We start from the raw sequence: 27,470 nt of genomic DNA, 5'->3' as shown, positions 1-27,470 counted from the left end.
CTTATTCCAAGGTTTGGGGCCTGATCAACTGAAAGTCAGAATTGCTGTCACCATGCGGTGGAAGACAGGGTAAAGGGCATATTTGGGGTGTCAATCAAAACCTAAATTCCAGATGGTTTCAGTTTGAGATGCCCTGAGACGTCCTTACAGAGAAAGCAAGACAGAGAAATAGAAATACCTCAGGAGTTCAGGGAGAAGGGCTGGTGTGGTGTTTTTCATCACCACTGTTGCCATTTGTTTCTCTTTGCTGCTGCAAAGACCCCTCTAGAAAACAGTGTGACGTGCACAGCTGCTGGGTGTCACTTCCTAAAACCCAGCAGTCAAAAGCAGGTGCCAGGCCAGGTGCAGTGGCTCACGCCTGTAATCCCAGCACTTTGGGAGACTGAGGCGGGTGGATCACCTGAGGTCAGGAGTTCGAGACCCACATGGCAAAACCCTGTCTTTACTAAAAATACAAAAATTAGTCAGGCATGGTCGCGGGCGCCTGTAATCCCATCTACTCAGGAGCCTGAGGCAGGAGAATTGCTTGAACCTCCGGGAGGCAGAGGTTGCAGTGAGCCAAGATTGCGCCACTGCATTCCAGCCTGGGAGACAGAGCAAGACTTCTGTCTCAATTAAAAACAAACAAACAAACAAAAAAGGCAGGTGACAGTGCTGGGGCTGTAACCTGAGGCCACAGGACTCAGTCCCGTCTTCAGGATCACCTGGCTGGGGCTATATCCCTTGGTGCTGTCCCTCCTGTCCCCCACATCTCAGTCCACCCTGTCCCCAAAGTTGAAGAAAGTAGAACTCACTCCCTCGAGGGACGTCTCATGTCCTGGGGTTGGAGCTAAGATTCCACATCTATGAGTTACTGTGCATCCTTCAGCTCGTGTCTCCCCTCTCTGAGCCTCAGTCTCCTCCTCTGTAGAGTGGGGGTGATATCAGTCCCATCTCCAGGAGCTCAACATGATCCATTGAGATTAGACATGAAAAGCAACCAGCACAGAGCCTGACACACAGCGAGGGTCCAATACAGGTTTCTATTTATATGATGTGTCCATTATGACATATTGCATCTATCCATGGTTGTGACCTCAGCACATTTTAGTAATAGCAGCTGGTATGCAGTAAGTGCTTACTATCTGTCTGGCACCATCAGGGGCATTTGACGTGGAATAGCCCATTTAATCCTAACATGCTGATAACCGCCTAAGGAGGTGTGTACTATTATTATTATTATTATTTTTTTTTTTTTTTGAGACGGAGCCTCGCTCTGTCGCCCAGGCTGGAGTGCAGTGGCGCAATCTCGGCTCACTGCAAGCTCCGCCTCCCGGGTTCATGCCATTCTCCTGCCTCAGCCTCTCCGAGTAGCTGGGACTACAGGCGCCCGCCACCACGCCCGGCTAATTTTTTTTTTTGTATTTTTAGTAGAGACGGGGTTTCACCGTGGTCTCGATCTCCTGACCTCATGATCCGCCCGCCTCGGCCTCCCAAAGTGCTGGGATTACAAGCGTGAGCCACCGCGCCCAGCCTATTATTATTTTTTATTATTATTTTTGGAGATGGAGTCCTGCTGTGTCTCCCAGGCTGGAGTGCAGTGGCATGTTCTGAGCTCACTGCAACCTCCGCCTCCCGAATCAAGCTCACTGCAACCTCTGCCTCCCGAGAATCAAGCGATTCTCCTGCCTCAGCTTCCAGAATAGCTGGCATTACAGGTGCAAGCCACCGTGCCCGGCTAATTTTATATATATATATATATATATTTTTTTTTTTTTTTTTTTTTTTTTTTTTTTTTTTTTTTTTTTAGACGGAGTCTCGCTCTGTCGCTCAGGCTGGAGTGCAGTGGCATGCTGTCGCCTCACTGCAAGCTCTGCCTCCCGGGTTCACGCCATTCTCCTGTCTCAGCCTCCCAAGCTGGGACTACAGGCGCCTGCTACCACACCCGACTAATTTTTTGTATGTTTAGTACAGACAGGGTTTCACCATGTTAGCCAGGATGGTCTTGATCTCCTGACCTCGTGATTCGCCCACCTCGGCCTCCCAAAGTGGTAGAATTACAGGTGTGAGCCACCACGCCCGGCTGGTGTGTATTATTATTATCTCCATTTTACAAATGAGGAGACTGAGGCACAGAAGGGAACGGGCTTCATACAAGGTCACAGAGCTGCTGAGCAGCACAGGTTATGGAGAAAAAGAAGACAATTCTACCCCACAACCTCAGGTGGACTACGGATGGAATAAAGACTCAGGAAAAGTAACACTGTAGAATGCGCGGGGCGCAGTGGCTCACGCCTATAATCCCAGCACTTTGGGAGGCTAAGGTGGGCAGATCATGAGGTCAGGAGTTCTAAACCAGCCTGGCCAATATGGTGAAACCCTGTCTCTATTTTGTAAAATACAAAAATATTAGCTAGGCATGGTGGCACAGCCTGTAATCCCAGCTACTCAGGAGGCTGGGGCAGGAGAATTGCTTGAGCTCAGGAGGCAGAGGTTGCAGTGAGCTGAGATCACGCCACTGCACTCCAGCCTGGGCGATAGAGCAAGATTCCGTCTCAAAATAAATAAATAAATAAATGAAATAACAAAACCAAAAAACGTAGAATGAAGAAATGAAAATGGGGCCGGGCGCGGTGACTCATGCCTGTAATCCCAGCACTTTGGGAGGCCGAGGTGGGCAGATCACGAGGTCAGGAGATCGAGACCATCCTGGGTAACATGGTGAAACCCCTCTCTACTAAAAACACAAAAAAATAGCTGGACGTGCCCGGGCGCGGTGGCTCATGTCTGTAATCCCAGCACTTTGGGAGGCTGAGGCAGGCGGATCACGAGGTCAGAGATCGAGACCATCCTGGCTAACACGGTGAAACTCCGTCTCTACTAAAAATGCAAAAAAATTAGCCAGGCATGGTGGCGGGCACCTGTAGTCCCAGCTACTCGGGAGGCTGAGGCAGGAGAATGGCATGAACCTGAGAGGCGGAGCTTGCAGTGAGCTGAGATCACGCCACTGCACTCCAGCCTGGGAGACAGAGCAAGACTCCGTCTCAAAAAAAAAAAAAAAAAAAAAGAAAAAGAAAAGAAAAAAGAAAATGTGGAAGAGTCAGGTGCGGTAGCTCACTCATGCCTGCAATCCCAGCACTCTGGGAGGCCAAAGCGTGCAGATTACTTGAGGCCAGGAGTTCAAAACCAGTCTGGACAACATGGCGAAACCCGGTCTTCACTAAAAAAATACAAAAATTAGCTAGGTATGGTGGCACATGCCTCTAATCTCAGCTACTCGGAAGGCTGAGGCATGAGAATCGCTTGAGCCTGGGAGGCGGAGGTTGCAGTGAGCTGAGATCACACCACTGCACTCCAGCCTGGGTGACAGAGTGAGACTCTGTTTCAAAAAAAAATAAAGAAAATGTGGAAGTATAAGTTTGCCATATAGGGATGAAAAGGCCTTCTTTTGTTTTGTTTTGGGAGATAGGGTCTTGCTCAGTCACCCAGGCTAGAATGCAGTGGTGTGATCAAAGCTTACTGTAGGCTTGAACTCCTGGGCTCAAGTGATCCTCCCATCTCAGCCTCCTGAGTAGCTGGGACTATAGTCCAGTGCCTCCATGCCCGGCTAATTTTTATTATTTTTTGTAGAGACAGGGTCTCACTATGTTACCCAGGCTGGTCTTGAACTCCTGGTGTCAAGCAATCCACCCGCCTCAGCCTCCCAAAGTGCTGGGATTACAGGCATGAGCTAGGGTGCCCAGCCAAGCCTTCTTAATATAACTTCACAGTGAGTTCTATTATATCAAAATTAAGAATTTCCCTCCAATGAAGGATATCATGGGTGAAGCAAATTTTCCCATGACAGAGTGGGAGGATAAATACACGATGTCTAAAACTGCACCTAGGTCATCAGGAGAGTTACATGGTTTAATAAACAGGAAGTTCTTGGAATGATGCCTGGCACATAGGAAGCTGTAGCTCATAGCTCACTGTAGCCTCAACTCCTGGGCTCAAGTGATCCTCCTGCCTCAGCTTCCCGAGAAACTGGGACTACAGGCACACACCACTACACCCATTTTTGTAGAGATGGAGGTCTTGCTATGTTGCCTAGGCTAGTCTCGAACTCCTGCCCTCAAGGGATCCTTTCAGCCTCAGCCTCCAAGTCACTGAAATTAGAGGCTGCAGCCACTGCACCCAGCAAAACAATGATGTTCTAACTCACTCAATCTTCCCTTTTGCATGTGTTAGCTGGCATTCAAGGATGGAATTTTTTTCTTTTTTCTGTTTGTTTTTGTTTTTGTTTTGAGATGGAGTCTCCTTCTCTCGCCCAGGCTGGAGTGCAGTGGCGCAATCTCGGCTCACTGCAAGCTCCGCCTCCCGGGTTCACGCCATTCTCCTGCCTCAGCCTCCCGAGTAGCTGGGACTACAGGCACCCGCCACCACACCCGGCTAATTTTTTGTATTTTTAGTAGAGACGGGGTTTCACCGTGTTAGCCAGGATGGTCTCGATCTCCTGACCTCGTGATCTGCCCGCCTGGGCCTCCCAAAGTGCTGGGACTACAGGCATGAGCCACAGCACCCCGCCTGTTTTTTTTTTTTTTTTTTTTTTTTTGAGACAGAGTTTCGCTCTTTCACCCAGGCTGGAGTGCAGTGGCTCAATCTCCACTCACTGCAACCTCTGCCTTCTGGTTTCAAGTGATTCTCCTGCCTCAGCCTCCCGAGTAGCTGGGATTACAGGCGTCCACCATCACACCCAGCTAATTTTTGTATTTTTAGTAGAGATGAGGTTTCACCATGTTGGCCAAGCTGGTCTCAAACTCCTGACCTTGTGATCTGCTCGCCTCGCCCTCCCAAAGTGTTGGGATTACAGGCGTGAGCCACTGCACCCGGCCTCTTTTTTCTTTTAAAGGAACAGAGCTGCTCACCACTGGACTTCCCAGCCTCAGCTTTTAGGCATTCCTCTTGAGCTATAAAATCAGGAAGGAGAAGGCCGGGCGCTGTGGCTCACGCCTGTAATCCCAGCACTTTGGGAGGCCGAGACGGGCGGATCACGAGGTCAGGAGATCGAGACCATCCTGGCTAACATGGTGAAACCCCGTCTCTACTAAAAACATAAAAAATTAGCCGGGCGCGGCGGCAGGCGCCTGTAGTCCCAGCTACTTGGGAGGCTGAGGCAGGAGAATGGCGTGAACCCGGGAGGCGGAGCTTGCAGTGAGCCGAGATCGCGCCACTGCACTCCAGCCTCGGGGAAAGAGCGAGACTGTCTCAAAAAAAAAAAAAAAAAAAAAAAAAATCAGGAAGGAGGGCTGGGCATGGTGGCTCACACCTATAATCCCAGCACTTTTGGGAGGCCAAAGAGGGAGGATGGCTTGAGCCCAGGAGTTCGAGACCAGCTCTGTGCAACATGGTGAGACCCTGTCTCTATCAAAAAACAAACGAGCCTGGCGCAGTGACTCATGCCTGTAATCCTAGCATTTTGGGAAGATGAGGCAAGTGGATCACTTGAGGCCAGGAGTTTAATGGGAAGATGAGGCAAGTGGATCACTTGAGGCCAGGAGTTTAAGACTGGCCTGGTCAACAGGGTGAAACCCTGTCTCTACTAAAAATACAAAACTAGCCAGGTGTGGTGGCGGGCACCTGTAATCCCAGCTAATCAGGAGGCTGAGGCAGGAGAATCACTTGAACCTGGGAGGTGGAGGTTGCAGTGAGCCGAGATTGTGTCATTGCACTCCAGCCTGGGCAACAAGAGTGGAACTCTGTCTCAAAACAAACGAACAAACAAAGGAACAGGCCGCACGCAGTGGCTCATGCCTGTAATCTCAGCATTTCAGGAGGACAAGGCAGGTGGATTACTTGAGGCCAGGAGTTCCACACCAGCCTGGCCAACATGGCGAAACCCCATCTCTATTAAAAATACAAAATATTTAGCCGAGCACGATGGCGCACGCCTGTAATCCCAGCTACTCAGGAGACTGAGGCGTGAGAATTGCTCGAACCTGAGAAGCGGAGGTTGCAGTAAGCTGAGATTGCACCACTGCACTGCAGCCTGGGTGACAGAGTGAGGCTGTGTCTCAAACAAACAAACAAACAACAACAACAAAAAAAAATTAGCCAGGTGTGGTGGTACATGTCTGTGGTCCCAGCTACTCGGTGGGCTAAGATGGGAGGATTGCTTGAGCCTAGGAGGCGGAGGTTGCAGTGAGCTGAGATCTTGCCACTGCACTCCAGCCTGGCCGACAGAGCTAGACACTGTCTCAAAAAAAAAAAAAAAAAAAATCAGAAATGAGGTGCCCAGTGCTGCTCTGTGTCTTGAGCAATCCCACAATCCCATCACCCCTTCTCTGGGCACTTCCTCATCAGGAAACAGGAGCCAATTGGAGTCTGGCTCAGGACTCTGCAGCCTCAGTCATGCTGTCCCCTGGGCTCAGCATCCGTCCTCTCCAAGTGTGCAGGGGGCAGCTCAGATGCCAGGCTCAAGCAGGGCAGGCAGCACAGTCCCACAGAGGGTACTGGCCAGCCCAGGCAACTGATTGCTCAATGGGATGGCAGAGGTCAGCAGAACAGGAAGGGACGGACAATAGCTGTGCCTGTTGCCTGGCCTGCCACAGCAATCTCGGTGTTTGCCAGCTGGGTGGGGCTGGCTAGGCAATCCGCAGCAGCAAAGCTCAAGGTTCCATCTCCCCTTTCAGTTTGCCCCTCTGCAGGTCCTGGTGGGACTGAGATGCACAATATCTCACCCTGGGAACTGCAAAGAACCAGTCTTTCTATGGAGCTTGAGCAGGGTCTCAGCACTTAGAAGCTTCCAGGAACTACAGTTCCCAGAACACACAGCATTCAGCCCCAGTTGCTGTCCAAGTGGCTGGGTTTGAACTAGAACAAGAATCTCACTTGTCCCGGGAACTGAGCGTCCTGGCCTGGTCCAGGTGCTTTTTTGACTCTTGTTTCTTGGATCTGTGCCCACCTGATAAATCCCCCTTCCTTATAAACTACCTGGTCTATTTGTCCACACAGGTTTGCTGAGAACCTGCTGTGTGGCAGCCTGAGGTGGGAGTGAGGGGTTGACAAGAGAGATTCAGCCTCCACCCTCACAGTCAGATGGAGGAGACAGATCTGTGAAAGGCTGGCTGGGTACCTTCTGTGACCTAGCACATAGTAAGAGCCCAAAAAACCAACAAGCAAATAAACTATCTCACCCTTGTCTTTCATTCCATCTCGCCTTTCCACACTGACTTACTAGCTCCCACCGTATTGCACTACCCTAAAGCGTGCTGTATCTCTCTGTCCGGCTTTTGCACGCTCTGTTATCTCTACCAGGAGCACATTCGGCTTATTCACTGACGCGTCTGCAGAGGTAGGACAGAGTCTGGCACGGAGCAGGGGGCACATTAAATATTTGATGAGTGAGTGAATGAATGAATGAATGCCTTTGTCCATTGTACAGCCCAGGAAGCAGGGACACTCGGGACCCTCCCTATTCATCTCGATCCCCCGCCCGCCCCCAGAGAATGAATGCATCTTTTTATCCGCTCCGAGGATGGCCGGGCTGGGGCAGAGGAGGCCAGGCGAGGAACTGGGTTGGGGACTTCCATTGACCCTCACCCAGGTCTCCTAAACGGTCCGCTTTCCTGGACGTCGGAAGTTCGAATCCTTTCCCCGAAACCTGGCCTAGGTCACCTGACTCCCCCGCCCCTCACCACCCAGGGCACCCGAGACTGACACTCAGCCGACAGCACGTGGTTCAGGGGCCCCAGCTTCCTTCCCATTGGCCGCTCGTCTCCTTCCTCCCTCGCGATTGGCCGGGGCCCAGCTGCAGCTCCCCCCCTTCCTCAGCCCTCCGGTGGTACAGCCCGCCGCGGCTTAGGCGGGGCGGAACGGTCCACTGCTTCGCGGCACGGGGGGGAGTCGGGAAGAGCCGGGCGAGGCGGAGGGATCCCTCTGGAATGTTTCTGTCGGGTCCACCCGAAGCGGACGACGCGGATTGGCCGCGAGCCCGGGAGGCAGCCGCTGATTGGCCGGCCGCGGGCGTCGGCCCCGCCCCCAGGCGCCGCTGCGGGAGAGGCCCGGGCTGGAGTTTGCGGAGGGCCGAGCCGTGTGCGCACGGGGAGGCGGGGGCGGCGGCGGCGGAGCAGGTGAGTGGTCTATGCGGGAAGGATGTGTCTGCTCCGGGGGTCGCGGACCTGCGAGGATCCGGCCGATCGTGCAGGGTGGGGCCGGCCCCGTGGACGCGACTGGAGGTCTAGGCTGTGCGCGGGGATACCGGAGGCCCCTTCCCAGGGGGAGCGGCGGTTGGGGGTGGTGGGGGCAGCTCCCTTCCTGCTTGGGGGCAGGGGATAAACGCCTCCCAACGCAGGGCTGGGGTCTCTGGGCTTGCCCCTCCCCCCGTCCCCCGTCTGGACGGTCCCCATCCCAGCGTGGACAGGCGCGGGGTCAGTGTTTCTGACCCTTTCCTGGGCACTTCCCCTGAGCTAACCGCGTCTGAACCCTCCAGGGCCTGGGGGGACGCAGTGAGGACCAGGGTCTGGATAATAATCATCATGAAAAACTCCACCTCAGCTAGCATTTATTGGAGAGCTTCCGTGTCACGCATTTACCATGAGGATAATTGACTCTAAACACCTCATGGGAGGTGCTGTTCCTTCTTGTAAAAAAGGTGAGGCAGCCTACCCAGAGAGGTGGAGTGACTTGCCCAAGGTCACACAGCTGGTAACTGGCACATCTGGGACTGGAACTCATGCCCCAGGGTCCAGAACTGGAGTCACACCCACTAGACTGGATACCAATAACTCCATGGCTCAGTTGTTGCTGAGTAGCTCCGGCCCCCGACCCCTGCCACCCCCTACCCCGTACTCATCATCAGGGCCGCACCTGCTGGTCTTTTGCTTTACCAGCCACTCAAACAGGAAGCTGCCCTCCTTTCTCTTCTCCCCTGAGCTAGAGAGGGCAGGTCTAACTACCTGGGTCCAGAGAAGAGAGTGACGCCTGCAGGGGGCCAGGATGCTGGGGTCCTGGGCCCACTGGGTCCCCCCTGGCAACCTGGGCCGAGGCTGGGAAGTAGGCGTTCTCCCCGGAAACACCCAGGAGCCGGTTTTTCAAGAGTGAATCAGAGGCCTCTCTCCCTCCTTCTCTCCAAAGCAATACTGTGCTGGAAGGGGGAGCCTGGGCGGGGTTTCCCCCTTCCCCTAGCTTCTGTGTGCTCCCAGGAACCCCCTTCCCCTCCTCCTGCTGGCCACACTGCTTCTGTGTGGCGGTGGGGTTGCTAAGTTTCAGGCCCTTCCCAGGATGAGGGGGTGAGGATGCTGAAATTCCAGCCCAAACACTCAATATCCGGGCTGAAGTGGCTCTTCTTCATCTCTGTGTTCAGGTGTGAGGGGAGCCGGGAAAAGTGGGGAGGCTAGGACAGTTAGCAACCCCACAGCAGGCATTTTGGGGGGCTGTTTCGAAGATGGAGGAGCACAGCGAGCAATCAGAGTAAGGACCTGAGACATATTCATTCATTCACTCAGTCTACAAATATTTAGTGAGCACCTACTATGTGCATGTGCTAGGCACTGTTCTTGGCACAGAAAATACAATAGTGAACAAAACAAAAGTCCTGCTTTTGAGGAGTTGGCACTCTGAAAGGAAGCAGCCAACAAACAAGTTAGCAAGTAAATAAAGAAGATAATTTCAGATGGCACTAGGTGCTATGTATAAAATATGAGCGGGTCGCCGGGCGCGGTGGCTCACGCCTGTAATCCTAGCACTTTGGGAGGCCGAGGCGGGTGGATCATGAGGTCAGGAGATCGAGACCATCCTGGCTAACACGGTGAAACCCCGTTTCTACTAAAAGTACAAAAAATGAGCCGGGCGTGGTGGCAGGCGCCTGTAGTCCCAGCTACTCGGGAGGCTGAGGCAGGAGAATGGCCTGAACCCGGGAGGCAGAGCTTGCAGTGAGCCAAGATTGTGCCACTGTACTCCAGCCTGGGCTACAGAGCAAGACTCCATCTCAAAAAAAAAAAAAAAATATGAGCGGGTGGTACTGTAGAGAGTAGTTGTGGGCAAGGGGTGCCAGCCCCGCAAAGATCAGACAAGGGGCCGGGCGCAGTGGCTCACGCCTGTAATCCCAGCAATTTGGGAGGCCGAGGCGGGTGCGTTGCTTGAGGTCAGGACTTTGAGACCAGGCTGGCCAACATGGGGAAACCCTGTCTCTACTAAAAATACAAAAATTGGCCGGGCACGGTGGCTCACCCCTGTAATCCCAGCACTTTGGGAGGCTGAGACAGGTGGGTCAAGAGGTCAGGAGTTGGAAACCAGCCTGATCAACACAGTGAAACCCCCTCTCTACTAAAAATATGAAAATTAGCTGGGTGTGGTGGCGCATGCCTGTAAGTCCAGCTACTCAGGAGGCTGAGGCAGGAGAATCACTTGTACCCGGGAGGTGGAGGTTGCAGTGAGCTGAGATCGCGCCACTGCACTCCAGCCTGGGCTACAGAGCGAGACCCCATCTCAAAAAAAAAATAAAAATAGACTGGGCATGGTGGCTCATGCCTGTAATCCCAGCACTTTGGGAGGCCAAGGCAGGCGGATCACCTGAGGTCAGGAGTTCAAGACCAGCCTGACCAACATGGAGAAACCCTGTCTCTACTAAAAATATAAAATAAGCTGGGCGTGGTGGCACATGCCTGTAATCACAGCTACATGGGAGGCTGAGGCAGGAGAATCGCTTGAACCCGGTAGGCGGAGGTTGCGGTGAGCCAGGATCGCGCCATTGCGCTCCAACCTGGGCAACAAGAATGAAACTCCGTCTCAAAAATAAATAAATAAAAATAAATAAATACAAAATAAAAAAATTAGCTGGATGTGGTGGTGCATGCCTGTAATCCCAGCTACTCAGGAGGCTAGAGCAGAAGAATCATTTGAACCCAGAAGGTGGAGGTTGCAGTGAGCTGAGATGGTGCCACTGCACTCCAACCTAGGTGACAGAGCAAGACTCCATCTCAAAAAAAAGAAATGGGCAAGGCCAAGGTCTTTAGGCAAGGCCAAGGTTTTTAGGCTGGACCAAGTTTGGAATCATGTGGTTGGAGCAGAAGATGAACCCAGAGTAGCGATTCTGCAGGGGTTTGTGGGTCACAGTAAGGAGTTGCAGTTTTTCTTCCAGAAGGGAGGAAACTGTTGTAAAGTTTCAGGCAGGGCAGTGATGCCATCTGGTTTACGTTTTAAAATAGAGACATGAAGTTAAATGACAGCCTGAGGCTGGAAGACAAGAGTTCTGCCAGGGCAGCATGCAATTAAGTTCATGGGCCTGAGCCGTCTGTACCACAGGGGCGGTTCCAGCATGCTGGGGCAAGCCTGGGAGGCTCCCTGGAGGAGTGGGCCTGGAGTAGGTATTGGCAGGCAGAGAGGGCTGGGATATTCCTGGGCAGGGCAGGGCAGAGGAAGAGACACCCATAACAATGACAACAGCGTCCTTAAATGGAGTCTGAGGCAGAGTGTAGATGGGATACATGGGTAATCTCTTTGGATTTCCACAACCACCTTGAGAGTGACAGGAATTCCACCCATTTTTCAGATGAAGAAACTGAGGCCCTGTGACGTGAAGTGACTTGCCCCCGGCCACACAGCTGGTAAGTGGCAGGGGTGGGATTTGAACCCAGGCCACGAAGCCTCTTATGGCAGTGGCAGGCAGATTCATTACTCACTCACTTTCCTCACTGCTGTTAATCCCTCCTCATGGGTGGGGACACGGAAGCCAGCATGAACCAGGGCAGTGGGTGTGGGCAGAGAGAGAGAGTAAGGAGGCTGGGAATTGGTGGTCAGAATGTAGGGATCTTGGGGAAAGGAGGAAGCTTGAATCTTGGTACAGATGGCAGTAGCAAGGCCGGGCGCAGTGGCTCACGCCTGTAATCCCAGCATTTTGGGAGGCTGAGGCGGGTGGATCACGAGGTCAGGGGATCAAGACCATCCTGGCTAACATGATGAAACAGCGTCTCTACTAAAAATACAAACAATTAGCCGGGCATGGTGGCGGGCACCTGTAGTCCCAGCTACTCGGGAGGCTGAGGCAGGAGAATGGCGTGAATCTGGGAGGCAGAGCTTGCAGTGAGCCGAGATTGTGCCACTGCACTCCAGCCTGGGCGACAGAGTGAGACTCCATCTCAAAAAAAAAAAACAAAACAAAAGATGGCACTAGCAGTAATTGTCACCAATATTTATGCAACCATTATTGTGTGCCAGGACTGTTCCAAGCACATGCATGATTTCCTTGGAACTCAGAGAGGTTAAGACCCTTGCCCAAAGTTACACAGTTATTAAGAGATGAAGCCAGGTTCCAGATTCATGTTTTTAGTTTCCTGCCTCCCAGTGCGTAGAGCTGGCGGAGTTGGAGGGATGATGAGGGGTCTTTTCTTTCTTCTTTTTTTTTTTTTTTTTGAGATGGAGTCTCGCTCTGTCACCCAGGCTGGAGTGCAGTGGTGCGATCTCGGCTCACTGCAAACTCCGCCTCCCGGGTTCATGCCATTCTCCTGCCTCAGCCTCCCAAGTAGCTGGGACTACAGGCACCTGCCACCACGCCCGGCTAATTTTGAAAATATATGGCTGGGTGTGGTGGCTCGTGCCCTCCTCGGCCTCCCAGAGTGTTAGGATTACAGGCATGAGCCACCACGCCCGGCCGACACTGATTTTTCTTTCTAGCGAGGTCAGAGTCCGGGGAGGGGTCAGAGCAGAGACAAATGTGACATGACTTATGTTTTACAGGACCATTCTGGCTGCTGTCTGGACAAGAAGTCGTTGGGGGGTGAGGGTGGAAGCTGGGAAACCCACAGGAGGCAACTACACTAATTTAGGTGAGTGATCATGGAGATGGACCAGGTGAGATGAGAGGGTGTGTTAGGGGACAGACGAATGAATGGATGCATGAACAAATGGATACATGAGACTGGGTGCAGGCTGGGCACAGTGGCTCACACCTGTAATCCCAGCACTCTGGGAGGCCAAGGCGGGCGAATCACCTGACGTCAGGAGTTCCAGACCAGCCTGGTCAACATGGAGAAACCCCATCTCTACTAAAAATACAAAAATTAGCCAGGTGTGGTGGTGTGCACCTGTAATCCCAGCTACTCAGGAGGCTGAGGCAGAAGAATCGCTTGAACCTGGGAGGTGGAGGTTGCAGTGAGCCGAGATCATGCCATTGCACTCCAGCCTGGGTGACAGAGTGAGAGTTCATCTCAAAAAAAAAAGAAAAAAAAAAAAGATTGGATGCGGCCAAGCTGAATCCAGCATGGCCCCTGGAAGAGACCATTGGATAGGAGGCACCAGGAAGTCCCTTTTACGTAAGAAAATATAGGCTGAGCGCAGTGGCTCACACCAGCCTCCTTTGGCTCACGCCATTTTGGCCAGGCTGGTCTCGAACTCTTGACCTTAGGTGATCCACCCGCCTCGGCCTCCCAAAGTGTTGGGATTACAGGCGGGAGCCACTGCCCCTGCGCCCAGCCTAACTAATGTATTTTCTTTCTTTCTTTCTTTCTTTTTTTTTTTTTTTTTGAGATGGAGTCTCGCTCTGTCACCCAGGCTGGAGTGCAGTGGCACGATCTCAGCTCACTGCAAGCTCCGCCTCCCAGGTTCATGCCATTCTCCTGCCTCAGCCTCCCAAGTAGCTGGGACTACAGGTGTGTGCCACCACGCCCGGCTAATTTTTTTTGTATTTTTAGTAGAGATGGGGTTTCACTGTGTTAGCCAGGATGGTCTCGATCTCCTGACCTCATGATCCACCCGCCTTGGACTCCCAAAATGCTGGGATTACAGGCGTGAGCCACCACGCCTGGCCTTTTTTTTCTTTTTGAGACGGAATTTCGCTCTTGTTGCCCAGGCTGGAGTGCAATGGCATGGTCTCAGCTCACCTCAACCTCTGCCTCCCAGGTTCAAGCGATTCTCCTGCCTTAGCCTCCCTAGTAGCTGAGATTACAGGCATGTGCCACTACACCCGGCTAATTTTGTATTTTTAGTAGAGATGGGGTTTCTCCATGTTAGTCAGGCTGGTCTCGAACTTTCGACCTCAGGTGATCCGCCTGCCTCTGCCTCCCAAAGTGCTGGGATTACAGGCATGAACCACCGTCCCTGACCTAACTAATGTGTTTTCTTTTTTTTCTTTTTTTTTTTTTTTTTTTGAGACGGAGTCTCGCTCTGTCGCCCAGGCTGGAGTGCAGTGGCTCAATCTCGGCTCACTGCAAGCTCCGCCTCCCGGGTTCACGCCATTCTCCTGCCTCAGCCTCTCCGAGTAGCTGGGACTACAGGCACCCGCCACCACGCCCGGCTAGTTTTTTGTATTTTTAGTAGAGACGGGCTTTCATCATGGTCTCGATCACCTGACCTCGTGATCCACCCGCCTTGGCCTCCCAAAGTGCTGGGATTACAAGCGTGAGCCACCGCGCCCGGCCAATTCTTTTTTTTCTTTTTGAGACTGAGTCTGTCTCTGTTGCCCAGGCTGGAGTGCAATGGCATGGTCTTGGCTCACCGCAACCTCCACCTCCCAGGTTCAAGCAATTCTCCTGCCTCAGCCTCCCCAGTAGCTGGGATTACAGGCGCCCGCCATCACACACAGCTAATTTTTGTATTTTTAGTAGAGATGGGGTTTCACCATGTTGGCCAGGCTGGTCTCGAACTCCTGACCTCGTGATCCGCCCGCCTCGGCTTCCCAAAGTGCAGGGATTACAGGTATGAGCCACTGCACCTGGCCAACTACTGTATGTTCTGGAGAACAATCCAGGCTCTTGAGAGCAAGCACTCATTGCCTCCAGAGCTACTTCAAGCCATTCAGGAGAGATCTGGCCCCATAACACAGACACCTCCCACTAGGCCCCACCTCCCAACACCACACCACCACTTTGGGGATCAAATTTTAGCATGAGTTTCTTTTTTTTTTTTTTTTGCCATGTTTCACATTTATTAAGATTCTTTCACTTTAATACATAAACCCTTTGAAATCAATATCAAGCAGGAAAATTCATGTTAGAAAAAGTTGGAATAAGAGCTAATATTGTATATTCAGAACGTCTGAGAAAGCATTTTTGACTATTACAAAAGTTGATTTAACAAAAAGTCTAATATGAAAATGTACATGACCTAATTTTTACATCATAGTAAAACAGGCCCTATGGAGAGAGGACATGAGTTTCTCTCCTGAACAGCCATTATTTATACTCGTTCCAAGGCTTCTAACATGATGATACTATCTCCTAGTATTTTCACCATTCTGATATTGTTCTGTTGTCCACTAGTCGCCATCTCCACACATTCATCTATCACAAGGTTCATAAAGGGATCAAATCCCCGCAATATTCCTTGGACATGTCTGCCATCATTTAATTTCAATGATAACTTCTTGTCCATAAATTTTTTCAACTCAGGAGGGTGAGCTTTGCTCGTGGTGTATACTCCACAGGCTCACAGATGCCTTGGAACGGAACGCATGGCTTCCCTCACGCTACCGCGGTAGGCCCAATGTCTTGCGTCTGGCGTCATCGACCTTGTTAGCCAATCGATTGTTCTAGCATGAGTTTCAGTGGGGCAAACCTTATCCAAACCATAGCAGGTTGGGTGTGGTAGCTTATGCCTATAATCCCAGCGCTTTGGATGGCCAAGGCGGGAGGATTGCTTGAGCCCAGGAGTTCAGGATCAACCTGGGCAACGTAGTGAAACCCATCTCTACAAAAACTAAAAATTAGCTGGGCATGGTGGTGAACACCTGTAGTCTCAGCTATTCAGGAGGCTGAGACAGGAGGATTGCTTGAGCCCAGGAATTTGAGGCTGTAGTGAGCTGTGATCACATCACTCCACTGCAGCCTGGACAACAGAGTGAGACCCCATTTAAAAAATAATAATAATAAAGAAAACATAGCATCCTGTTACCTCCCTGCCCTCACGTTCTCACTATCCCCCTTTACTCACTGTTCCAACCCCACAGGCCTCCTCACTGTTCCTCAAACATGCCAATTGCATGCCCAGTTCAGGGCTTGGCTTTTCTTTCTTTTTTTTTTTTTTGTTTAGACAGAGTCTCGCTCTGTCGCCCAGGCTGGAATGCAATGGCGTGATCTCAGCTCACTGCAACCTCAGCCTCCTGAGTAGCTTGGGGTTACAGGCATGTACCACCACGCCCAGCTAGTTTTTGTATTTTTAGTAAAGATGGGGTTTGCATGCACCACCATACCTGGCTAATTTTTGTATATTTAGTGGAGATGGGGTTTCACCATGTTGGTCAGGCTGGCCTCAAACTCCTGACCTCGTGATCCACCTGCCTTGGCCTCCCAAAGTGCTGGGATTACAGGCATGAGCCACTGCGCCTGGCCAGGGCTTTTCTTTGTTTTCTTTGAGACGGAGTCTCGGTTTGTCACCCAGGCTGGAGTGCAGTGGTATGATCTCGGCTCACTGCAACCTCCGCCTCCTGTGTTCAAGTGATTCTCCCACCTCAGCTTCCCGAGTAGCTGGGATCACAGGTGTGCACCACCACGCCCACCTATGTATTGGATTTTTAGTAGAGACGGGGTTTTGCCATGTCAGCCAGGCTGGTCTCGAACTCCTGACCTCATGTGATCTGTCAACCTCAGCCTCTCAAAGTGCTAGGATTACAGGCTTGAGCCACCATGCCCAGCCCCAGCTCAGGGCCTTTCTACTGGCTGTTCTCTCTACTTAGAATGTTCTTGGCCAGGCGCGGTGGCTCAAGCCTGTAATCCCAGCACTTTGGGAGGCTGAGGCGGGCAGATCACGAGGTCAGGAGATCGAGACCATCCTGGGTAACACGGTGAAACCCCGTCTCTACTAAAAATACAAAAAATTAGCCGGGCGTGTTGGCGGGCGCCTGTAGTCCCAGCTACGCGGGAGGCTGAGGCAGGAGAATGGCGTGAACCCGGGAGGCGGAGCTTGCAGTGAGCCGAGATTGTGCCACTGTACTCCAGCCTGGGGGACAGAGAAAGACTCCGTCTCAAAAAAAAAAGAACGTTCTTGCCCCAGATCATTGCATGAATGCTTCCTCCTGTGGTTCAGGTCTCAAGTTCAGCTTCACGTGCTCATAGACGCCCTCACCGATCTTGTCTGTAGAACTTGTCTTGCTTTGTCTCCATATCATATTAAAAATTATATGAGACTGGGCACAGTGGCTCATGCCTGTAATCCCAGCTCTTTGGGAGGCCATGGCAGGAGGATTACTTGAGCCCAGGAGTTTGAGACCAGCAGGGGCAACATAGCAAGACCCTGTTTCTAAAAAATAAAAATAAAAAAATTAGCTGAGCATGGTGGCAAGCACCTGTGGTCCCAGCTACTCATGAGGCTGAAGTGGGAGGATCACTTGAGCCCAGGAGGGCAAGGGTGCAGTGTGCTCTGATTGCACCACTGCACTTCAGCCTGGGCAAAACAGCAAGACTCTGTCAAAAAAAAGGAAAATAAAAGAAAGGAAACAAAATTATATTAGACATTTACACATTTCCCTGCTCACTGTGCATTTCCTCTTCCGGACTGTCCACTTCTGGTGGTCATGGGCAGAGCCCCAGCTAGCCTATATAGCATCTGTGAGTGAATTAGAAAGATATCTCTTCGGCCAGGCGCAGTGACTCACACCTGTAATCCCAGCACTTTGGGAGGCCGAGGCGAGCGGATCACGAGGTCAGGAGTTCAAGACCAGCCTGGCCAACATAGTGAAACTCCGTCTCTACTAAAAACACACAAAAAATTAGCCGGCGTGGTGGCATGCACCTGTAGTCCCAGCTACCTGGGAGGTTGAGGCAGGAGAACTGCTGGAACCTGGGAGGTGGAGGTTACAGTGAGCCAAGATCGCACCACTGCACTCCAGCCTGGGCGACAGAACGAGACTCTGTCTCAAAAAAAAAAAAAAAAGAGAAAAAGAAAGACATCTCTTCCTCCTGGCAGACACCACACCAAGAAATGTAGCTTGGCAGGCAGTGCGCAGGCCGAATTTCAGTCCTACTTGCCACCTTGGTCTAGTAATTTTGCACAGTGCACAACTTGTGTAACTGAACATGATGGCCCTAGTCAGGGATCTTGCTTTTTTTATTGAAGACAATATCTAAAATGGTGCGTAGAATATAGTAAGTACTTAAAAAAAAAAAAAAAGTTTGAAGGGAGTGGAGAATGGAGAAAGAGAGAAAGAAACTGGCCAGGCATAGAAACACTCCAAGAGGCAGAGGCGGGTGGATCACTTGAGGTCAGGAGTTCAAGACCAGCCTGGACAACATGACAAAACCCCATCTCTGCTAAAAGCACAAAAATTAGCCAAGTGTGGTGGTGCGCTCCTGTAGTCACAGCTACTTGGGAGGCTGAGGCAGGTGAATCGCTTGAACCCAGGAGGCAGAGGTTGCAGTGAGCTGAGATTGCACCATTGCACTCCTGCTTGGGTGCCAGAGCACGACTCTGTCTCAAAAAAAAAAAAAAAAAAAAGAGAGAGAGAAAAGAAAAGAGAGAAAAAAAAATGTATGTCCATCAAGACAAGTTTTGCTGTAGAAAACAACCCCAAAAGTCTTAGTGGCTGAATTCAGAAGCAAAGGTTTGCTTTTTCTTCCTGCTACGCTTCCATTGCGGCTCAGCAGGGGTCGCCATTCACCATAGTCATTCAGGACCTGGCCTCATAGAGTCGCCGCCATATCAAGTGTGGCTCATCACCCTGCCTGGGAAAGATAGATCTCTGGAGGCTCCAGCACTTAAATGCCTCAGCCCAGAAATGTCATGTGCCACTTCCTCTCACAACCCATTTGCCAGAAATAATCATTTAGCTGCCCAGTCACAAAGAGGCCAGGAAGTGCCATCCACCTGTTTGGTCCAAAGGGGGAGAGTCAGAAATTTTTTGCACACAGTGTTAGTGAGTGTGGCTGAGAGGAAAATAGAAGCATAGTCGCTTTGAGGCTCCATTTTCTCATCTGTTCAGTGGGCATAATTACAGCATAACATGATCCCTATGTTACAGTGTGGTGTGAGGGTTAAGGAAGGTCACAGGCCGGGCATGGTGGCCCATACCTGTCATGCCACAGCTTTGGGAGGCCAAAAGCTCCTGGAAGCCAGGAGTTCCAGACCAGCCTGGGCAACATAGAAAGATCTCCTCCTTGCTGGGCGCAGTGGCTCACGCCTGTAATCCCAGCACTTTGGGAGGCCGAGGCAGGCAGATCACAAAGTCAGGAGATCGAGACCATCCTTGGCTAACGTGGTGAAACCTCGTCTCTACTAAAAATACAAAAAATTAGCCGGGGGTGGTGGCAGGCGCCTGTAGTCCCAGCTACTCCAGAGGCTGAGACAGGAGATAGCGTGAACCCTGGAGGTGGAGCTTGCAGTGAGCTGAGATCGCGCCACTGCACTCCAGCCTGGGTAACATAGTGAGACTCTGTCTCAAAAAAAAAAAAAAAAAAAAAAACGCCTTTCTCTCTCTCTCTCTCTCTCTCTATATATATATATATAATTTTTTTTTTTTTTTTGAGACGGAGTCTATCTCTGTCACCCAGGCTGGAGTGAGTGCATTGGCACGATCTCTGCTCACTGCCAACCTTCGTCTCCTGGGTTCAAGCGATTCTCCTGCCTCAGCCTCCCCAGTAGCTGGTACTACAGGCATGTGCCACCACACCCGGCTAATTTTTGTGTTTTTTTTTTAGTACAGACAGGGTTTCACTATGTTGGCCAGGCTGGTCTTGAACTCCTGACCTCATGATCTGCCCACCTCGGCCTCGGCCTCGGCCTCCCAAAGTGCTGGGATTACAGGCATGAGCCACCATGCCCGGCCTGCAAAAAGTTTTGAAACATTAGCTGAGCATTAGCCAGGCGCAGTGGCTCATGCTTGTAATCCCAGCCCTTTGGGAGGCTGAGGTGGGCAGATCACTTGAGGTCAGGAGTTCAAGACCAGCCTGGCCAACTTGGAGAAACCCATCTCTACCAAAAATGTAGAAATTAGCCTGGTGTGGTGGTGCACACCTGTAATCCCAGCTTCTCGGGAGGCTGAGACAAGAGAATCGCTTGAACCCGGGAGGCAGGGATTGCAGTGAGCTGAGATTGCACCACTGCACTCCAGCCTGGGCAACAGAGCAAGACTCAGTCTCAAAAAAAAAAAAAAAAAAAAGTGTCAGGGTCTCCTCTTTAAGAATTGCTTGAACCCGGGAGGCGGAGTTTGCAGTGAGCCAAGATCACACCACAGCACTGCAGCCTAGGGGACAAAGAGAGACTCCATCTCAAAAAAATAAAATAAAGGTTAGCTGAGCTTCATGGCATGTGCCTATGGTCCCAGCTATTTGAGAGACTGAGGCGTGAGGATCCCTTGAGCCTGGGAGATCAAGGCTGCAGTGAGCTTTAATTATACCATTGCATTCCAGTCTAGGTGACAGAGCAAGACCCTGTCACAACAGCAAATGAAACAAACACAAAGGGGCACAAAGCAATAATCCTAGCTGCTGCTGCTGCTGCTGCTGCTGTTATTATTATTATTATTATTATTATTATTATCATTGTTATTATTATTGAGACAGTCTTGCTCTTTCGCCCAGGCTGGCATGCAGTGGTGTGATCTTGGCTCACTGCAACCTCTGCCTCCTGGGTTCAAGCAATTCTCATGCCTCAGCCTCTTGAATCGCTGAGATTACAGGCGTGTGCCACCACGCCTAGCTAATTTTTTTGTATTTTTGTAGAGATGGGATTTCAACATGTTGGTCAGGCATCTTGAACTCCTGACCTCAAGTGATCCTTCCGTCTCAGCCTCCCACAGTGCTGGGATTACAGGTGTGAGCCTTTTATTTTATTTTGTTTTATTTTATTTTATTTATAGACAGAGCCTTAGTCTGTCACCCAGGCTAGAGTGCAGTGGCGTGATCTCGGCTCACTGCAACCTCCACCTCCCCAGTTCAAGCTGTTCTTGTGCCTCAGCCTCCCAAGTAGCTGGGATTACAGGTGCGCACCACCACCCTGGGCTAATTTTTATATTTTTAGTAGAGGTGGGGTTTCACCATGTTGGCCAGGCTGGTTTCAAACTCCTGACCTCAAGTGATCCGTCCACCTCAGCCTTCCATAGTGGTGGGATTACAGGCATGAGCCACTGCACCCAGCCCTGTTATTTTATATAAGTATCCTGTCACTATACAAGAGATGAGGATTTCAACTGAGGCCAGTTTGTTCTCTGAGTACTTCCTTGGGCCTGTCTGGTTCGAGTAGTGTGGGAGGGGCACCCAAGGCCCCTGCCCAGGCCCTGAGCCCCACTTCCTGTCCTACAGATCTTCTGGTGACCCCACTTCTCGCTGCTCATGCCGCTGGGACTGGGGCGGCGGAAAAAGGCGCCCCCTCTAGTGGAAAATGAGGAGGCTGAGCCAGGCCGTGGAGGGCTGGGCGTGGGGGAGCCAGGGCCTCTGGGCGGAGGTGGGGCGGGGGGCCCCCAAATGGGCTTGCCCCCCCCTCCCCCAGCCCTGCGGCCCCGCCTCGTGTTCCACACCCAGCTGGCCCATGGCAGTCCCACTGGCCGCATCGAGGGCTTCACCAACGTCAAGGAGCTGTATGGCAAGATCGCCGAGGCCTTCCGCCTGCCAACTGCCGAGGTACCCACTGGGGAGCCGGGCACCAGGGTCCCTGATGGTAGACCAGAGGTCTGGGCCTGCATCCTGTTCGTGAGCTGGGGCTCAGATGCCGAAGCTGCAGATGCTGAGCCTGTGCCCCACTCAGTAGTGGGGGCCAATGGCCTGGGCTGGATGCTGAGTTCCCATCAGGCACTGGGAGGCCTGTGCCCCTGTGAATTGTGGGGAACTGGAGGCCAGGGCTGGATGCCCAGTTCCCATCAGGCACTGGGAGGCCTGTGCCCCGGTGGATTGTAGGAGCTGATGGCCAGGGCTGCATGCTGACATCCCATCAGGCATTGGGAGGGGTGTACCCCCAGTAGAATGTGCAAGACTGGGGGTGGATGCTGAGTTCCCAGCAGGCACTGAGAGACCTGAGCTCCAGTGGATTGTGGGAGGCCAGGGCTGGATGGATTGATTGGATGGATGGATTGAGAGGCCTGCCTCCCAGTCGATTGTGCAAGACTGATGGCCAGGGCTGGACGCTGAGTTCCCATCAGGCATTAGGAGGCATGTGCCCCAGTGAAGTATGGAGAACTGGAGGCCAAGGCTGGATGCTGAGTTCCCATCAGGCATTGGGAGGCCTGCACCCCAGTGGATTGTGGGGAGCTGATGGCCACAGTTAAATGCTGAGTTCCCATCAGACACTCAAGAGAGGCCTGCACCCCAATGGACTGTGGGAGCTGATGGCCGGGGCTGGATGCTGAGTTCCTGTCAGGCATTGGGAGGCCAGTGCCCCAGGAGATGGTGGAGGCTAGAGGCCAGCTACAAGATGCACTTCCTCGTGATGCCTTGGAGAATCTCAACACTGTGGGAGGCGGGCTTGCCTGGTGCCAAGCACTGTGGGGATAGATGGGAGAGGGGCAAGGAGAGCAATAGTGGATTTGAGCAAGAAGTAGATGCAGGGGTCTCCATAAGTGGGATGAGTTTCTGTGTCCTCCACAAACATTTCGCGAGCACTCACTGTGTGCCAGGCTGCGTTCCCTGAAAGCAGCAATGAATTTTTTTTTTGAGACGGAGTCTTGCTCTGTCACCAGGCTGGAGTGCAGTGGCGAGATCTTGGCTCACTGCAACCTCCATCTCCTGGGTTCAAACCATTCTCCTGCCTCAGCCTCCCAAGTAGCTGGGATTACAGGCACCCGCCACTACACCCAGCTAATTTTTGTATTTTTAGTAGAGACAGGATTTCACCATGTTGGCCAGGCTGGTCTCGGTCTCCTGACCTTGTGATCCCTCCACCTCGGTCTCCCAAAGTGCTGGGATTACAGGCGTGAGCCACTGCACCCGGCACAGCAATGAATTTTTGCTAGGACAGAAATCCTAGCTGGGTACAGTGGTGCACACCTGTAGTCCCAGCTACTTGGAAGGTTGAGGTGGGGGGATCACTGGAGCTCAGGAGTTCCAGGCCAGCCTGGGCAACATACTGAGGCTCCCATCTCTAAAAAAATTATTTTAACTATGTGGATGTGGTGGCACGTGCCTGTGGTCCCAGCTACTTGAGAGACTGAGATAGGATCACTTGAGCCCAGGAGTTGGAGACCAGCCTGTGCAACATAGACCCATATCTCCACAGACAATAACAAAAAATAGCCAAGCATGGTGGCGAGCACCTGTAGTTCCAGCTACTTGGGAGGCTGAGGTGGGAGGATTGCCAGAATCCGGGAGGTTGAGGCTGCAGCGAGTATGATTGCACCACTGTACTCCAGCCTGGGTGACACAGGAAGACCCTGTCTCAAAATAAAAAAAGGAAGGAAAACTAAATCCTAGCCCTAGCAGAGCTAACAGGCTAATGTGGGCCCTGCCCTGGCCCTGGCTCTGGCTCAGTGGGTGATCGGGCACTGGGATGGAATCCACTCCCCCCCCACTCTCCCACGCCACCCCCCCCCCCCCCCGTCTTCTCCCAGCTCTCTCTCTTTGCCCTCCAGTGTTGATTAGCAAAGGGGGAGGGAGGGGGGAGAGGGTTCAGCGTCTCCCACCCCTGCAGGTGATGTTCTGCACCCTGAACACCCACAAAGTGGACATGGACAAGCTCCTGGGGGGCCAGATCGGGCTGGAGGACTTCATCTTCGCCCACGTGAAGGGGCAGCGCAAGGAGGTGGAGGTGTTCAAGTCGGAGGATGCACTCGGTCTCACCATCACGGACAACGGGGCTGGCTACGCCTTCATCAAGGTGCCTGGGGAGACGGGGCACCCCGGAGGCCTGGGAGCGAGGGTGGGCCATGGGACCCCGGAAACCAGGGCAGAGCCCCAAGGGCTGATGACTCCCCGCCCCCGCAGCGCATCAAGGAGGGCAGCGTGATCGACCACATCCACCTCATCAGCGTGGGCGACATGATCGAGGCCATTAATGGGCAGAGCCTGCTGGGCTGCCGGCACTACGAGGTGGCCCGGCTGCTCAAGGAGCTGCCCCGAGGCCGTACCTTCACGCTGAAGCTCACGGAGCCTCGCAAGGCCTTCGGTGAGGAGCCGCCCCCTGGACCTCCCCAATGTGGCTGCTCGCATGGGCGCAGGCGGTGGTGCCGCGAGCGGCCAGCAGGTGGCGCCCAAACCTGGCCTGCCGAAAGGGAAGGGGTTGCAGCTCCTCCTGGCCCCAAGACGGGGTGCTGGCCCTTGGCCCAGCCGGGGAGAAGGGCAGGGTGAGGAGGAAGTTGCCCTCACACCTAGCTTCCAGGGGCCATTAGCCCAGCCAAGTGCCCTCACCCCGGCCAGCCCCCAGCCCCCAACCCCCAACAGGCCAGGCTTGACTGCTCAGTGCCAGCCCCCCCACTTTTCCATCTGGCTTCACTAACTCTCAGGAATGGGCCCCAGGCCCCTGAGGTGGGGATGGGGTATTAAATCATTTCCCCGGGCAGGTAGGGCTGGTCTGTGGCCCAGCAGCCATACCCCCTTGGCCAAGAGGAGACAGACTCAGACAGCTGGAGACTCAGGCTGGGGTACACCCGCTTCCTGTCCCCCAGCCCCTGGGAGCAGAAGCGGCCCCTCCAGTCTCCCCTCCAGCATTTCCTATTCCTGGCTCCCAGCTGTCCCCCCTGCTCTGCCCCACATCCATGCCAGGCCTGAGTCAGGATTCCTGCCCTCCTGGGATCACCCCGGCCCCAGCCCCCAAGAACTTGCAGAAGCTTAGAGAAGTTTGGGGTGGTGGTGAAAGCCAGGAAGGACAAGTTCCTGCCCAGAGCATGCTAAAACCAAGCTTCCCCCACACTCACTCCTCTCCTGCCTCCCACAGACATGATCAGCCAGCGCTCAGCAGGTGGCCGCCCTGGCTCTGGCCCACAAGTGGGCACTGGCCGAGGGACCCTGCGGCTCCGATCCCGGGGCCCCGCCACGGTGGAGGATCTGGTGAGTGCTCCAGCCGGACCCTATCTCCGGCATCTCTTCCCTTTCTTTTTTTTTTTTTGAGACAGAGTCTCACTCTTGTCACCCAGGCTGGAGTGCAGTGGCGTGATCTCAGCTCACTGCAACCTCTGCCTCCCAGGTTCAAGCAATACTTTTGCCTCAGCCTCCCAAGTAGCTGGGATTACAGGTGCCCACCACCATGCCCGGCTGATTTTTGTATTTTTAGTAGAGACGGGGTTTCACCATGTTGGCCAGGCTGGTCTCGAACTCCTGGCATTAGGTGATCCAGCCTTCTCGGCCTCCCAAAGTGCTGGGATTATGGGCGTGAGCCACTGCACCCAGCCCTCCCTTCCTTTTCATAACCAGCAGCATTACCCGTTAGCTGAGGGGACTCTGGGCAGACAGCCTGGATTCTAGTCCACTTCTGCCACTTCCCAGCTCCCAGGGACCTTCCTTGGGCACGTGGGCCTCAGTTTGCCCATCAGTAAAATGGGGATGAGCTGAACACCGATACCTTCTTCTCAGGGTTGTCCTGAGGTCTAAATACGAATATATGTAAAGTGGTGACAAGGGCGGCCAGTCCAATTACAGTGTATATTCACATTGTTATGATGTCGCTGTCACCCCTCCCTGGCCCCAGCCCTCCGCCTTTGAAGAGAAGGCCATTGAGAAAGTGGATGACCTGCTGGAGAGTTACATGGGTATCAGGGACACGGAGCTGGGTGAGTGAGGGCTGTCTGGGGGAGGGGGCATCTAGGTCTGCTGGGGGCCGAATCCACCCTGAGCCCCTTGGTCCCTGGTGTCATTTGTGCCTCCGTTCTGCCCCCTCCCCCAATAGCGGCCACCATGGTGGAACTGGGAAAGGACAAAAGGAACCCGGATGAGCTGGCCGAGGCCCTGGACGAACGGCTGGGTGACTTTGCCTTCCCTGACGAGTTCGTCTTTGACGTCTGGGGCGCCATCGGGGACGCCAAGGTCGGCCGCTACTAGGACTCCCCCCGGACCCTGCGATGATGACATGGGCCCAACCTGGTGGGGGCCCCCAGCAGGGACACTGACGTCAGGACCGGAGCCTCCAGCCTGAGCCTAGCTCAGCAGCCCAAGGACGATGGGGAAGGGAGGTGGGGACGGGCCCCCTGCCCCGCTCCAATCGGTACCATCCCCTCCCCGGTTCCCAATCTGGCCGGGGTCCCCGGTCCCCCTGTGCCCTTTTCCCCACCTACCTCAGCCGGGTCAGGCACGGGGAGGGGAGGGATCGGCCAAATTGGGCGGCCACCCCCGCCTCCGCCACTTTCCACCATCAGCTGCCAAACTGGTCCCTCTGTCTCCCTGGGGCCTTGGGTTCTGTTTGGGGGTCATGACCTTCCTAGTTTCCTGACGCAAGGAATACAGGGGAGAGGGTTGTCCCTCCCCTAGCAAATGCAATAATGCCCTCGCTCCTCCTGAGAGGAGCCCCCTCCCCATGGAGCCTGTTACCTCCGCATTTGACACGAGTCTGCTGTGAACCCCCAACCTCCTCCCCACCTGCCATCTCTTCCCTCCAGCCCCATCCCTGGCCCAGCACAGGAGGGAGGGAGGGATGATGGCGGTGGGCTTTTGTATCTGAATTTGCTGTCTTGAACATAAAGAATCTATCTGCTGTTGGACCTGTGTGGCTTCAGGGTGGGAGAGGGGGAAGGTTGGGGCTGAGAAAGAATTCAGCAGCTGAAATCCATCTTCCGCAGGCTCCAAATTGAATTAGGAGCTGGCACCAGGCCGCCTGCCCCCTCCCACTGTCCCTTCTGGCTGCAGGCCACCAGGCTTCCAGGCAGGGCCAGAGCTTCCTGGACTACTGAGGGTTCAAATCCTGCCCCTTCTCCCACAAGGCCTCCCACCCCCTGGAGCTTCACAAGGCTGCTGTCTGCAGCTGGTGACAACCCCGGGACTGTGGGGAGCACCAGGGCATTGAAACGTGGCTTGGAAATAGAAAGATGGAACCTCAGGCCTGCCAGAGCCCCATCCCTACACCGGGAGGTTGGGGGCAGGCATGATGCAGCCCCCACCCCACCCGGCCCAATGCTGGACACGCAGGCATCCATGGGGCACCCTGCTTTGCCCTAGACATAAGCCTGGCATACTTGTTTTGACAACCCACTCATCTTCGAGGATTGAGGGTGATCAGGGAAAGGCAGGGTGGGACCCTAGCCAGACCTGGAAGGGAAGGGATTGAAGCAAGGGGCGCTGGGCCAGAGGCCCCCACAGGAATGCTTGGGGGTGAGCCGAGAGGCTGTGGGGAAGTCCGAGGCCAGCTTGTAATCCTCATTCCAACAGGCGGGCGGGCACTGGGCCACCAGGAAGAGGGGAAGGGGGAAGAGGGGAAGACCCTCGGGGCTGGGTGTTGGTGGGCAGACCCGGGTGGAGTCGGGGAGCCGCAGTCCTGGTGACTCAGGGCATCCCTGGGCACCTGTGGGCTCCTCAGGTGTCTGTGCTGGGAGCCAGCTGCGGTGGTGAAGGGGTGTGGCTGTGTGCGTCTCGGGTGTGGGGTAGGACTGTGAGTCTATCAGAGTGTTGATGGCTCGTGACGCAGTGAGGGAGGGCTGTGTCGTGGGTAAGGGATGTGATAACCGGCTCTGTGTTCCA

General features: G+C 53.5%; 3 protein-coding genes across 4 annotated transcripts in view; 1 reads left to right on the top strand and 2 right to left on the bottom strand.

Moving 5' to 3' along the window:
- Nucleotides 1-874, bottom strand: part of TECR (trans-2,3-enoyl-CoA reductase) — a 63,309-nt gene extending 62,435 nt beyond the window's left edge. The window contains exon 1 of the mRNA XM_063616436.1: nucleotides 795-874. The gene's annotated coding sequence lies outside the window, so the exon portion shown is untranslated. The remainder of the gene's footprint in view (nucleotides 1-794) is intronic.
- A 7,094-nt stretch (nucleotides 875-7,968) lies between these two features.
- On the top strand, nucleotides 7,969-26,494 carry GIPC1 (GIPC PDZ domain containing family member 1). 2 transcript variants are annotated; one of them, XM_055235562.2, is made up of 9 exons: nucleotides 7,969-8,090; nucleotides 11,510-11,564; nucleotides 12,694-12,782; nucleotides 21,183-21,500; nucleotides 23,500-23,685; nucleotides 23,793-23,973; nucleotides 24,742-24,854; nucleotides 25,492-25,573; nucleotides 25,690-26,494. In XM_055235562.2, exons 4-9 carry the CDS (start codon nucleotides 21,213-21,215, stop codon nucleotides 25,839-25,841), a joined length of 1,002 nt encoding a protein of 333 aa, XP_055091537.1. In that variant the 5' UTR covers nucleotides 7,969-8,090; nucleotides 11,510-11,564; nucleotides 12,694-12,782; nucleotides 21,183-21,212; the 3' UTR covers nucleotides 25,842-26,494. The 2 variants fall into 2 exon arrangements, with proteins under 2 accessions (XP_055091537.1, XP_055091540.1); XM_055235565.2 differs by lacking the exon at nucleotides 21,183-21,500 and having other exon boundaries at nucleotides 7,970-8,090.
- LOC129459191 (small nuclear ribonucleoprotein G-like) lies at nucleotides 15,000-15,456 on the bottom strand. The gene has a single exon (XM_055235578.2). It carries the CDS (start codon nucleotides 15,322-15,324, stop codon nucleotides 15,130-15,132), a length of 195 nt encoding a protein of 64 aa, XP_055091553.1. The 5' UTR covers nucleotides 15,325-15,456; the 3' UTR covers nucleotides 15,000-15,129.
- Nucleotides 26,495-27,470: the final 976 nt, after the last annotated feature.

This window comes from Symphalangus syndactylus, chromosome 13, assembly GCF_028878055.3.
Source record: "Symphalangus syndactylus isolate Jambi chromosome 13, NHGRI_mSymSyn1-v2.1_pri, whole genome shotgun sequence".
In the NCBI taxonomy this organism is placed as follows: Eukaryota; Metazoa; Chordata; class Mammalia; order Primates; family Hylobatidae; genus Symphalangus; species Symphalangus syndactylus.
Note: the sequence above shows the minus strand (reverse complement) of the source record. Positions and strands in the feature narration are given on the sequence as shown.